Genomic DNA, 13,177 nt, shown 5'->3' on the forward strand with positions numbered 1-13,177 from the left:
TCTTTGTAGGATGTGTACTTAAGCATTATCTTGACCCAACTTCCTAACAGGCCAGCCCTTCTCTTTGCTCATATAAAGGACTGTTCCAGAGAAGTAAAAGATATTTAGAGAGAAATCATTGGCATCGGTCCTATGACATGTTTTTGGAAAAATTCAATTATAAAGATGACGTCAGTGCTGATCAACAGGAACCATTAACATAGGGGATCTGGAACAATCTTCACTCCCTCTGCTAATCTCAACCTTGATGACCTTGATGCCCGTAACTCCACAAGTAGAGTTTTGAAAATACATGCGCGTGCACACACACACACACACACACACCCCCAAACACCGACACAAACACACAAATATACATACAAATACACACACATCTTTTCCCTTCCCTAAAAGTTATAGCTATGACAGTTTTCACATTAAACTTCAGTTCTAAATGCTACCTAACTTCATGGGAATGCCTTTATCAGATAGTTTGTTGATGGTAGGTGTTAATAATAAGGGTAGCAGCAAAGAGAACACAATACAGCCATGCAGATCACCAGAATCTACGGTCAAGGACAGGAGGAAGGACCGGAATTAAGGCTCAGATTAAATGGTTTTTCCTTCCTTCTCTCTCCTCTCTTCTCTTCTTTTCTCTCCTCTTCTGTCGCCCTGATTCCACGTCTTCATCTTTTTGTCCTTGAGTCCCCCTCTTCCTGAGGACCCAAGCCACTTTACTCAGTTCGCTGTCCGACTTTTTATAGGGTCTTGAACCGTCACAGAGTGTATGTGGGTGACTCCACAATGAGACAGTCAGCAGCGCCAAGAACACACCACATCTGCCCTTACGACGCTTTACAGTTTACGTATTACATTCACATCCATTTTCTCGTTTGTCCTCTTTGGAGTAGATCAAGGCAGGCATTTTAAAATCCATTTTACAGATAAAGAAATAAAGACTCAAGGCACTAAGTCTCTAGGACCACGTTGTTAGAGGGAGAGGGAACCAGAACTTGACCCCCAAACTTGTCATTTTCTAGTTTCACTTCCCAAGACCACCCACGGGTAAATTTCTACTTTTACTAAAGAACAGAATCGTTTCCTTTTATTGCCGGGAACCCTGTTGTTAACGGTTTTAAATAACAGGCTTATGTTGATGTCTCTCCTTCTTCCTGTAATTCTACAAGTCATTCTGCTGGAGAGAAGGGAAACACACACATCTCGCACACACAAAAGCCGCAGACAGACTGCTCAACTCGCATCCGTGACCTTTTCCAAATACTTCCCTGAGGTAGGAAATGCTATTGTTTTCTTTGGGCGCTGTTTTGCGTTGCCTGTTCTGTGGTTTCACTGGATGAATATCGTAGTGGCCTTTGCAGTTGTAGCAATATCACTATGGAAAGAGATGACACATGCACAGCAGGGCAGGGGACAAGTTAGAGGAAACCAGGGAGGATTCTGAGTCTAAGATCACAACCTGCTGTAGCTCTTAGGAGAGAGCGCTCTATCTTAAGCAGATATGGAATGGAATCTCAGCTTTGATACTTAGTAACTCTGAGCCTTGGGTGAGTTAATTAACTTCCTGGAGCGTCAGTTTCCTCATCCCAGTAATATTAGTATCTACCTTACTGGGTTGTGAGAACTAATCAAAATAATACCTGGTCCGTGCCTGAAAACTATTAAGCATTTGATAAATATTAGCCGTTTTATCATATTATTCACAGTGAATTTTAACCTCTGCTCCCTCCTTTTGTAACTTTGTACAAACCCTTCTGAGTCTCAGTTCTCCTGACTTGTACCTACTTCCTGAAGCTGCTGGAAGAATCAAGTGGATTCCACAAAGGTCTACTGACTCCGCAGAGTTCAGGACACTGGTCCAATAAAATTTCTAAGCAACATTTTATGGGGCAGAAATATTGAAGACCAGACCACTACTGTGTGGTAAGTGGACCAAACACGATGGCTGTACTGGTTCAGGTTTTTTTCTCTGTAATCCTGTTGATGGTCTCATATAGTCACTTTGGTCTCCTTCTCTAGTTCCTTCCCTTCACGACCACTTCTAAGTGCTGGACACTCTCAGGACTCATTCCTTGGGCTTCTCACTACTCTCACTTCCCAAGTGATCTCATCTAAGTCTCCTGGATTTCAAAGCCAACTATATTAGGATTACTGACAAATGTGCACCTGGACCTGGATCTCTGCCCTATATGCCAGAGACGTGTATTCAACTGCCTACTAGACATCTCCATGGGAGGGGACACATCCCAAACTGACCTCTTGATTCCCCCTTCCTTTGGCCAGACCTGCCCCTCCCATGTCTCCACCTTCAGAGAAAGGAAAATGGCAGCTCCATTCTTTCCATGGATCCGGCCACACACCTCGAGTCCTCTCTGAAGGACCTCATTCTCTTCCATTCTACGTGCAATCCAAGAGCAGATAACTTCAGTCCACATCCAGAACTGCCTGTTTCTCAAGGCCCCTTCTGCTCCTGCCTAGTCCAGGCCACCACCCTGGACCGTAGTCAGAGTTTCTTAGGTGCGTTCCTCGGTCCATTCTATTCCCCACTCAGAAGACAGCGTGGCGATTTGCGACTTCACACGGCTCGTGTCATTCTTCTCAAAACTTGCCTGTGGTGCTCACCCCACTCAGAAAAGGAGCCAACGAGTCTCTACGTGATCTGGTCCCCCCACCACTTGTATTTCTCATTCTCCCCACGTTTACTCCATGCGAGCACTGCTGGGCTCGGTGCAGCTCTTCCTCCAAAGGTGCTTCCACCCCAGGGTCATTATGATGCTTGTTCCTTTCAGGCAGAGCAGGTACCTGAGTGGTTTGCTACTCTTCCTCACCTCCTTCACATATCTGCTTAAGCATCCTTTAGAAATGTGGCATTCGCAGATCACAATAAATAAATAAGGACTTCGGCTACCACCCCTAACACTCCATAATGCTCTATTACCCTACTTTCAAGTTTCCTGTATCTCTTCTTGTTGTAACACATCGAGTATGGTATTGCCTTTGTTATATTTATTTATTCATTATCTGTCTCCCGTGATTAAACTGTAAGCTCCACAGAAATGCTGTTTTTACTGCTCCATCCCCAGCACCTAGAACTGTGCCTGGCATTTTGTCAGCCCTCGCTAAATATTTGGTCAATGAGTGAATGAAAAACTAGCACTCTATAATTAGGTATTATCTACGTAGAATATGTAAATCCAAGTGTATTTGTTGAAAGGACCTGGTCAGCTTAAAAGAAGATGATAGAGAAAAAAAGAGCATGAAAGTCAAAAAAAAAAAATAAAAGGAAGGCATCTACTTTCAAAACCCATATTCTCCAACTATGATGAGATTAATATGAGGAAGAAAAATTGGGTTTCTCTGAATAGCCCAAGGATTGCTCCCATGCATTCTCAGGCCCAAACTGCTGTTAGTGAAGAAAAGGAATTAGTTTCCTTACAAATCTCTGTAGACAAGTTTATTTTTAACATTTCTTGTAGCATATTTCTAGCAAACCCCAGAAAATGGGAAGTTTAAACAGAAAAAAAAAAAAGAAAGGAACAGAGATGACTTTTATCCATAGGGGCTAACTTCCCTGAGAAATTTGACATGAGTGAGAAATAAAGGGACTATGTTTTCATTTACAGATGGAATTTCTTAATGCTCCTAAATAAAAATGTTTTTTTAAAAAGTCAACAAAAATAATGAGTCAAGCATAAGACAAATCAAGAACACAAGAGCAGATTTAGACTTTTCAAGACAGCCCTACTGGGAACTCTCAACCATCCAGATGCTTTTGGCCACCAACACATTTAGGATTGGCTACTGGCCACTTAGTTGAGCTACGTGGGAAATAATTTTGAGGATCAGAAATAGAGAAGAGGCCTTTATGTAGATCACAGATAAAATGCATCACTGACTCAGAACTTATCTTAATGAAAGTGAAGTCACCCTTTGGTATCCATTTAACTATGATAGATGGAATTCTAAAAATGTTGTCCCAAGATTCCCATTCTAACGCCTAGAAATATTAATATGATAAGAAAGCATGCCTGTCGATATGATATATCATAAGGCAAGGCAAAAGGGACCTTGAAGGTGTAGTTAAGGTCACTAATGAGAAACCTTAACATAGGCAGTTATCCTGGATTATCTAGGGGAGCTTAATCTAATCACACAAGACCTTAAAAGCAGGGAGTTTTCTCTGGCTGATGACAGGAGATCTCTGAGAGATCTGAATTACCAGAAGGATTGGAAGTATCACTGCTGACTTGGAAAGGATACTGGAGGCTTCTAGAAGCTGACAGCAGATTCTGCCAGGAAAGAATGAGAGACCTCAGTTCCCAACCCACAAAGAGCTGATTCTACCAAAGACCTGAATGAGTTTGGAAGTGAATTCTCCCCCAGATTCTCCAGATAAGAGCTCAAGCCCAGCAGATCCCGACTTCAGCCTTTTGAGACCCTAAACAGAGAACCAAGCCAAGCTCACCCAGACTTGTGACCTACAGGAATGTGGGGTAGTAAGTGAGCCTTGCTAAGTTGTGGTCATTTGTTATGGAACAGCGGCAACTAACCCCAACTCAGAGAGCAAACTGAAGCACAAGGAGATTTTCCAGAATTAGGTCTTCCTGAAACGCAGTCTATTTAAAACGTTTTGGAAAAATGGCCCTTTTGTTCTCCCCTCTGATCCTACCAAAGCCTGGCTGCATGCTTTGCTTAATATTTGTTGCTAGAATCTCTATTTTACGATCAGATCTTTGTATTGACCCTGGCTACATGCAAAAGATGCAGAGAGCAAAAAGAGTTCCACAGGATGGATAATCCCTTTGTCGGGGTTTCAGGAGTGAAGGGTACATAGGAAGGTGTAAATTGTGAGATACGCTCTCAATTCTATTCCTTTGCTCTTCCCCTTTCCTTCTCTTTTCCCCATAAACCAGGTACCTGTTACTCTCAAGTTATTCTCCAGAAACTTTGCTTCCACTCACTACCCCTACAATGAGGGGTCCCCACCCAGGCTGGCCTCCCCTGAGAATGTCTCATACTACAGACCTACCCAATCTAGAGAAAATACTTAATACACATGGTCACTCCCTTCGTGCACCCATGGAATATACCACTAAATCTACGGATGAATCCGTACATCTATTGATGTTGGAATTCGGCATGACTCTTGCTACATCCAGACACAGCTTCATATTCTTCCTACCAGCAGCGTTTCAGGCACCTCCTAGTTATCAAGATGGTGCTTTAGATGATGTCTATTTCACATTTTCACCTCTTCCATCCATCACCTCCACCTTTCACTCTTCACCATTAAAACAAAAACAAAAACTTAGTTTCTCTCAGTTAATGTGAATAGGAAAGCAATCTCATTAAAACATGTCACGTTATGACAAATGTATTTAAAATAAGACATGTATCTAAGAGTAGAGTTCTCTATCTGGAGAAATTGCAGGCCAGGTGACCAAAGAAGAACACCAGAAGTATGAAAAACTGTCTTTGTTGTAGCTATTCCAAGAATGGTAGAAGGAAGCTTTTAAGCTACTGCCTATGCCTCCACCTGCCTGCATAACAGGCGGGAGAAAAGATACACATAATCGGGCTTTGTGGGTGGCACACTGGGCTGTGTTCCCCTCTGTCATCCAGTGGTTTTCTAAGGTGAGTACATTGAATCGAAAGTGATGGCCTCAGGACAATTACCCTAAACTTAAATATTCAATCCTTCAGTGTCATTTATCATGCAAATGGTTCCCCACTTCTTTTATCCAGGAACGGATCCTGGTGATTCCTTTGTTAGCAAGGGTTACTTGGTGTGTTTCTTCCTCTGGGAAGCTTCTGTCTGTTTCTCCCCTCATAAATCTGGGAAAGGCTACAGATGTCTCATGCAGGAGAAGAGTTGAACTCTACTTACCCAGAGAAGAAGATCCGGATGACTGCGTAAAAGATGTCTGGATCTACATAATCTAGAGGAGCAATCAAAATGTGAACTTTACTACAGGCAAAAAAAGCAATTGGTTCCACATGCACGGGCTCTGCTGCCCTCCCAGGACACCCCCTCTATCTGATCTGCACAGAAACCTGGAGGGAACACAGCAGCAGGAGGGGGAGGAATGTTCCCTTCTGTCGCCCCCCTCACTGGCGCTGACGGGAGGGTTAAACGGTTCCAAATGCTGCCTTTTTCTATTTGTGGTTACTTCCCTCTTCTGCACTTAACAACAATCACCAAAAAGAGAGGTCAAGGCCATCTTTAAAAAATTAGTGTTTTAAACAGCCAGAGAGAATGAAAGAATGTGGGAAGCAGAAAGGAGAAAAGCAGAGAGAAAGAATCTGCTCTCTTCAAGGCTTTCAGAAGAGAGGACCACTGAACCCCTGGGTGCATTTCTGTGTCGTCAACAAAGGGCAGAGAGTGGAGGATCCTCTGCTCAGGCTCTGCTACACTTGGTCGGACACAGTCTCACTCATTAGTCCGTGCAGCTCGTTGTGTGTGTGTGTTGTTGTTGTTTCTGTTTTGGGGGGTTTTTCTTTTGACGGTGCCACATGTGGGACCTTAGTTCCCCAACCAGGGATCCAACCCATGGCCTCTGCATTGGAAGCACCTAGTCTTAACCACTGGACCACAGGGAAGTCCCTATGCTGCTCATTTTGAATCTAAGCCAATGCGTGGGGATAACTGATCCCACTAGCTTGTTAACTTGTGTGTGTAAGGAAGCACGTCCTCACACTTGCACCGAATTTCTTTTCATCCACTTTTGAACGTTATTCTCTCTTCTTCTCACAATGGGGCCCCTCTGGGAGCTGACATGTTTCTCTCATCCAGATTCCTGTCTATGTCTCTTTGTTTCGGAGAAAAAAAAGAAACATCTTTTTGATGAGACCTAAATAATGGCATCTCTATACCATCAATTGACCTTTTCCACCATCACACCTGATCTCTGGTCTTCCATCTCTGTCTTCTCTGAAGCCCCCTGGGCTCAGGTAACTCACATCTCCCATCAGCCTCAGGGCTTCCCAGGGCCTCTGAGGGCTGTCACATCCTCCCTGCTCATTTGCGACACCATCCCATGTGCTGGACTTTTCTCTGGGCCCTATTTCTGGGTCTTTCCCATTTGGTGCTCTGTTCCCACAAATATGCTAAGTACTATGTACAAATTTTTGCTGAAGCAGTAATGACTGGAGATAATTTAATGTTTTACCCAACTTATCATATTTAAGGAGGAAAAGCCAAATGATTACTTCAGTAAATGTGAGATAATTTTTTCTTTTTTTTTTTTGGCTGTACCACATGGCTTGCAGAATCTCAGTTCCCTGATCAGGAACTGAATCCAGGCCCTCGGCAGTGAAAGCGCAGAGTCCTAACCACTGGACTGCCAGGGAATTCCCACATGTGAGATAAGTTTGATGTCAAATTTTCAATAGATATAAAAAAATCCATTCATGATTAAGACAAACAAAAACTTTTAGCTAATTAGGAATAGGAGGGAACATCCTTAAACTGATAAAAGGAAGCCACAGAAAGCCTCCAGTGCATGTTACACTTAACGTTGAAATATTATAAATGTCTTTTAAAATGTCAGACAAAACCAAGTATCAGCACGTCCATTCAACACCGTGTTAGGCATCCCCTCGCCTGAAGAATAAGAATAAAAATTGAAAGAAAAAAGTTATGAGTATTTAAATGAAAAAACAAAACAATGTTATTCTCAAATAATATGATTTCTACATAGAAAACCTAGATAATCAACAGATCATCATTAGAATGAATAAGAGTGTTTATCAAAGGGCTAGATTCAAGGTTCACACTAAATATCAATTTCATTCTATAAACCAAGAACACACAGGAATTAGTTCAGTCAAAAGACGCCATATTGGCTAGAAACAAAAATATAAAGTAACTATGAATAAAGCAGAATGTATCTAAATCTCTTATGTTGAAATAAGTCAAAGTAATTTAAGAAAATGTGTCTTTGTTCGTGGACAAGAAAACTCAGTATCAATATCCAGGAAAATAAATGTATCTAAAGAAGAGTTTTTTGTTTTGTTTTGTTTATTTTGTTTTTATTGTATATTCAAATATTTAATGTAATTACTGATATATTTGGGTTATATATACACTTTTATTTATTTTGTCTTTGTCTCCTATTCTCTGTTCCCTTTTTTCTTCTTTTTTGACTTTCATGAAAAAGATGTTTTAAATTATTTTATTTCCCCCCTTATTATCATTAGTTTCCCCCTCTTAATGCTATTCTTTTAGTAGTCATTCTTGAGATTACAACAGGTAGCTTTGATTCAATAGATCTACGAAATTTAGTACTTTGACCACTTCCCAATCAATACAAGGTCTGTAGAATACTTTATCCTCTTTAACCCCTTCGCCTTTTGTTATCATTTATTTTATTTCTACGTACATTTTAAACCTACATTATTATTGTCGTATAAATTCAATAATCATTTGAATTTAACCACATAGTTACCATCTCTTGCTCTTCATTCTGTCCTGTATTTCTGTGCTTACATCTGGAATCTTTGTACTTTTGCCCGAAGAACTCAATCGAATATTTATTTTAGTGTGGGTCCTTTGGCAATAAGTTTTCAGAGTTTTTATTTGCCTGAAAATATCTTTGTTTTAATTTCAAATTTGAAAGATATTTTGGCTAGGTGTGTAATGCCAAACTGGAAGTTATTTTCTTTCTGCACTTCAGTGGTACCATTCCATTTTCTTGGTTTCTTTTTTTCTGTTGACAAGTCTTCTTATTTCTTTAAAGAAGAGTTTTCTATCTGGATAAATTTCAGGCCATGTGGGAAGAGAAGAACGCCCAGCAATATGAAGACATGATTCCGAGAGCACGTTAATGTCTTTACATTAGTCTCCACCTGTCCATCCGCCCTGATCAGAGGACAGAAGGACCAGATAGAATATCAAAATCAGGTAATTTTTCTCCAAATTAATATACAGATTTAATGCCATTTGAGCAAAATTCTTAACAGAATTTTTTTATTGGGATTTGACAAGCTGATTCTAAGTTTATATGAAGAGCAAAGGGTCAAAGACAGGATGCGCGCCCCTGGAGAAGAGAAAAGTGAGGGGGATTTTCTCTACCTGAAAATGAGAAATACTATGAAGCTATGGTTCATTTAAGACAGATGGTTTTTGTGTGGGGAAAGACAAACAGACAATGAAACAGAATAGGGAGCCTGGAAAGAGATCCAATCATTTAAGAAAATCTGATGTAAGACAGTGTTAATATTGTAGGTTAGTGATTATTCACAGAAGGGAAATTGAATTTATTTCCTATGTCATACTGTATAGAGATAATAATTATATGTGTATTAAGGGGTGAAAGGTGAAAGACAAACAACATCAACTACAGAAAAAAATGTAGAAAAATATATCTATGACCTCTGATTATGAAATTATATCTTATGCCACACTTCCTAAAAATAAACTGTTACAAAAGAAACTACAAATACTTTGACTATACTTAAATTAAGAACTTCTGCTTTCACAAGGCAGAATGAGAAAAACCACAACACTTGCAATCCATAACTAACAAAGATCACCCTCCAGAGTGTACCCAAAAACTTATTAAAGGCAATGAGTAAAAGATAAAAGACATTTCCAAAAATAAGGAAAGCCATGCATTTCGCAAATCAGGGACACACGCGATGAGCACGCAGGAGCACAGGCCCTTCCACCCCCATCCCAGACACACAGACGGTTAACTCATTAGAAAACAGGGAGATGCAAGAGTGACATCATCAGCATGGCAGAATAAGAGTTTTCGACGGTCTTCCCCCCAAAGAACATTGTTTTAGACAGTCACCCGTGGATAAGACAGCATTTGTGGACCTCCAGGAGTCCAGCGAAAGGTTCCAGAACACCACTGGAGCAAAAAAAAAAAAAAAATCTAAGAGTGGATGCACTGAAGAGGGTAAGAAGAATACTTCACTTTACCCACATCACCCCTTCCCCAGGGCAGCACAGCACAGGGCCAAGAGAGACCTTCTTGGCAGACTCCTGAGGGTGGCAAGAGTGAGCCTTTGCAGATAGGTAGCGAGCAAGTACAGCGGGACTCTGTGGGATTGGGAGAAAGCAAACACACTTGAGAGTTTAGCACTGCCCTAGGGGAAGCAAAGGAAGAATGTCAGCTCCTGGCCTGGCTTTACAGGATCCAAAGAAGTCATGCACGACGATGAGTACTAGAAATTCTGCCACAAGAGGGAGCAAAAAGACTGGAGCAGGTGTAGCCATAGACGTGTGAAAAAGCCTCAGAAGCCCTACCGGGGCTGACGGAAGGTATTTCTCGCCCTAAACCAGATAGAGAACATCTATTAACGTGGGGCTGGTGAGGGACAAGAGCCACATAAAAACTCTTGCTTCTGGATCTGATGTGTGTACACTTGGGCTGAGAAGGGCAGTTCCTGAAAGCCAGTACCATTATCCTCCAGGGAGCATAGAAGACCCAAGAAGACACCTGAGTTACGTCTCCCCCTTTCCTTCCCTGTGTCTTCCTAGAGGAGGGGAAAAATGGCCCCATGGACTGCAGTTTCTGCCCCGATGGCCAAGCCCAGGTGCGCTTAGTGGATGGGGCTAGATGTCTTCCAAAGTTGCTGTTGTTATTGTTCAGAAAAACACAAAACACTTTGGTCAAGTATCTTGTTCTTTTAAATCTAAGTGACTCTCAAGAAAAATACAATGTCTGCTTTTGATTAGTTCACTCTCATCTCATTCTATCATAAGCATTATTTTTGTTTCGCTTGGAAAACCTAAGGAAACTTGTTTTTTCAACTTTTCAGGGGTAGGGATTTAGGTTTTATACTGAGAAGTGGCCTTTAAACAAAACAAAACTCAGCAAATCCTTGCTTTGGGTCAGTACTAAAGCCACAGACCCAGAACCACTGCAGTCTTTTCATATGACATCATTAATGTTCATTATGGTCATCCTACCCAGAAGGGTAAGGCAGTCAATGCTCCATTACTGACACCCAAAACAAAGCACTGTAGGTGCATAACTGAAATATACATCTGATGGACCTGACCACCAAACTGTCTTTTTTGGGTAATTCCCACTTTTTTTTTTTTTTTTTTTTTTTTTTGGCGGTACGCAGGCCTCTCACTGCTGTGGCCTCTCTCGTTGCGGAGCACAGGCTCCGGACGCGGAGGCTCAGCGGCCATGGCTCACGGGCCCAGCCGCTCCGCGGCATGTGGGATCTTCCCGGACCGGGGCACGAACCCGCGTCTCCTGCATCGGCAGGCGGACTCTCAACCACTGCGCCACCAGGGAAGCCCGTAATTCCCACTTTTAAAGCCACATATTTCCACTGAGTGTCTCACCATCACCTTAAATGTGACATGTTTCAAAGCAAGTATTGTTTCCTTTCCCTGTGTTCCCTATTTACTTTGAAAATCAACCTGCCAATCAAGCAGAACTTGATTCAATCTTCCAAATAACAGATCTTTGCCAGAGGCCTCGTGCCTTTTTTCAACCAGCTTTGAAATCATACGTATGTGTATACCCTTGACCCCTCCTCCTGCCTCGGCTCACGCCTAAGCTCTGCCAGTCCTCAGCCCTTCTCCTCAGGGAGTCTTGTTTATTTCTCCTGTGGCTCCATCCCTTGCCCCATTCCTGGGTTTGGCAGCATTGCTGATAGGGTTTAAGCAGCTATAGATGCCTGGATGAGACCAGGGCTTAAATCTGAGGGTAAACAGGAGTTAAGTAGGCAGAGGGTGAGTTAGGAAGAATGTCTGAGGCAGAAGGAATAGTCCGTACACGAGCCTCGAAGTGGAAGAAGTTCTTTTCAGGAGCTAAAAGCTAGTGTCAGAAAGAATAAGTGAAGGGAAAGATGATGTGAAATAAATTAAAATGAAAATAGCCTGGGGTCAGTTCATCTTGGGTCTTGCAGAATAGGTTAAGGATTTTGGCCTTATCCTTAGAATAATGGATAAACTAGTGCTTTCGGTTGAAATCTAATGTGATAGACACGTGTAGTTTTAAATTTTCCAGTAGCCATATTTCAAAAGGTAAAAAGAAAAGGAAAAATTAATATCAATAGTATATTTTAGTTAACTCCAAATATCAAAAATACTATCATTTCGGTATGTAATCAATATAAAAATTATTAATGTGGTTTTTAAAAATAATTATTTGAAATCCTGGGTATATTCTTATAGATTTAAAATTTATTTTATACTTAGAGTGCATTTTAATTCGATGCTGAATTTTCCACAGTTAAGTGAAAGGTAATCTTTCTAACAATAAAGCTGCATCTAACAGAAAAGTATGTGACACTGATTCAGTTTTTCGACTTCAGTTTCAATTAGCTAAATTTAAATACAATTAAAAATTTAGGGCTTCCCTGGTGGCGCAGTGGTTGAGAGTCCGCCTGCCGATGCAGGGGACACGGGTTCGTGCCCCGGTCCGGGAAGATCCCACATGTCGCGGAGTGGCTGGGCCCGTGAGCCATGGCCGCTGAGCCTGCGCGTCCGGAGCCTGTGCTCCGCAACGGGAGAGGCCACAACGGTGAGAGGCCCGCGTACCAAAAAAAAAAAAAAAATTTAGTTCCTCAATCACACCGTCCATATAGCAAGTGTTCAGTGGCTGCGTGTGGCTGGAGGTTACCATACTGGACTGTGCCAGGAGGGCAACGGGAGGGTTTTAAGAGTCAAAGTGATGCAACCGATCTGCACTCCTAAGAGTTGGTTCAGGCTTCTGTGAAGAGCATGGATTCGACTAGGTAAAGGACAGATGAGAGAAAGGATTGAGAAGGCCACTGCAGGAGTGCTGGCGGGAGATATGATAGCCAGGTGCAGAGGAAGTGATGGTGGAAACACAGGGAAAGGAAGAGATGACAACAGTACTCCAGAAAGAGACTTCCCTTTGTGGTAATGGAATGTTGTTTTACTTGGACCTATCCTTCCCCTGACAAAAACAACAGAAAGCTGGGTAAATGTGAAAACATCCTAAAGGCCATCAAAGAGCTCAAAAGACAGCAAGGAACCACCGAGCAAACATTGCAAGGGAAAGCAGAAACCCAAGGAGGTAGAAAACAAGACCAGCAGAGATAGCGTTCCCTGAAATCACTTGCCCATCCGGGTTCGCCAGGGCTCTGGTTTAGTGGCTTCTCTGTACGATGGGAGCCCTGGTCCCAGCTTTGGTGAGGAATTTTACACCAGACTCTCCTCATATTATCCGCAGAGCCCCAAATG

General features: G+C 42.0%; 1 protein-coding gene across 1 annotated transcript in view; it reads right to left on the reverse strand.

The window, feature by feature from the left end:
• IDO2 (indoleamine 2,3-dioxygenase 2) overlaps window positions 1–13,177 on the reverse strand; it is a 43,232-nt gene that overhangs the window by 2,576 nt on the left and 27,479 nt on the right. The window contains exon 8 of the mRNA XM_060136320.1: window positions 5,885–5,936. Coding sequence (XP_059992303.1) covers window positions 5,885–5,936 — 52 coding nt within the window. The remainder of the gene's footprint in view (window positions 1–5,884; window positions 5,937–13,177) is intronic.

This window comes from Lagenorhynchus albirostris, chromosome 21 (assembly GCF_949774975.1).
Source record: "Lagenorhynchus albirostris chromosome 21, mLagAlb1.1, whole genome shotgun sequence".
NCBI classification, from domain to species: Eukaryota; Metazoa; Chordata; class Mammalia; order Artiodactyla; family Delphinidae; genus Lagenorhynchus; species Lagenorhynchus albirostris.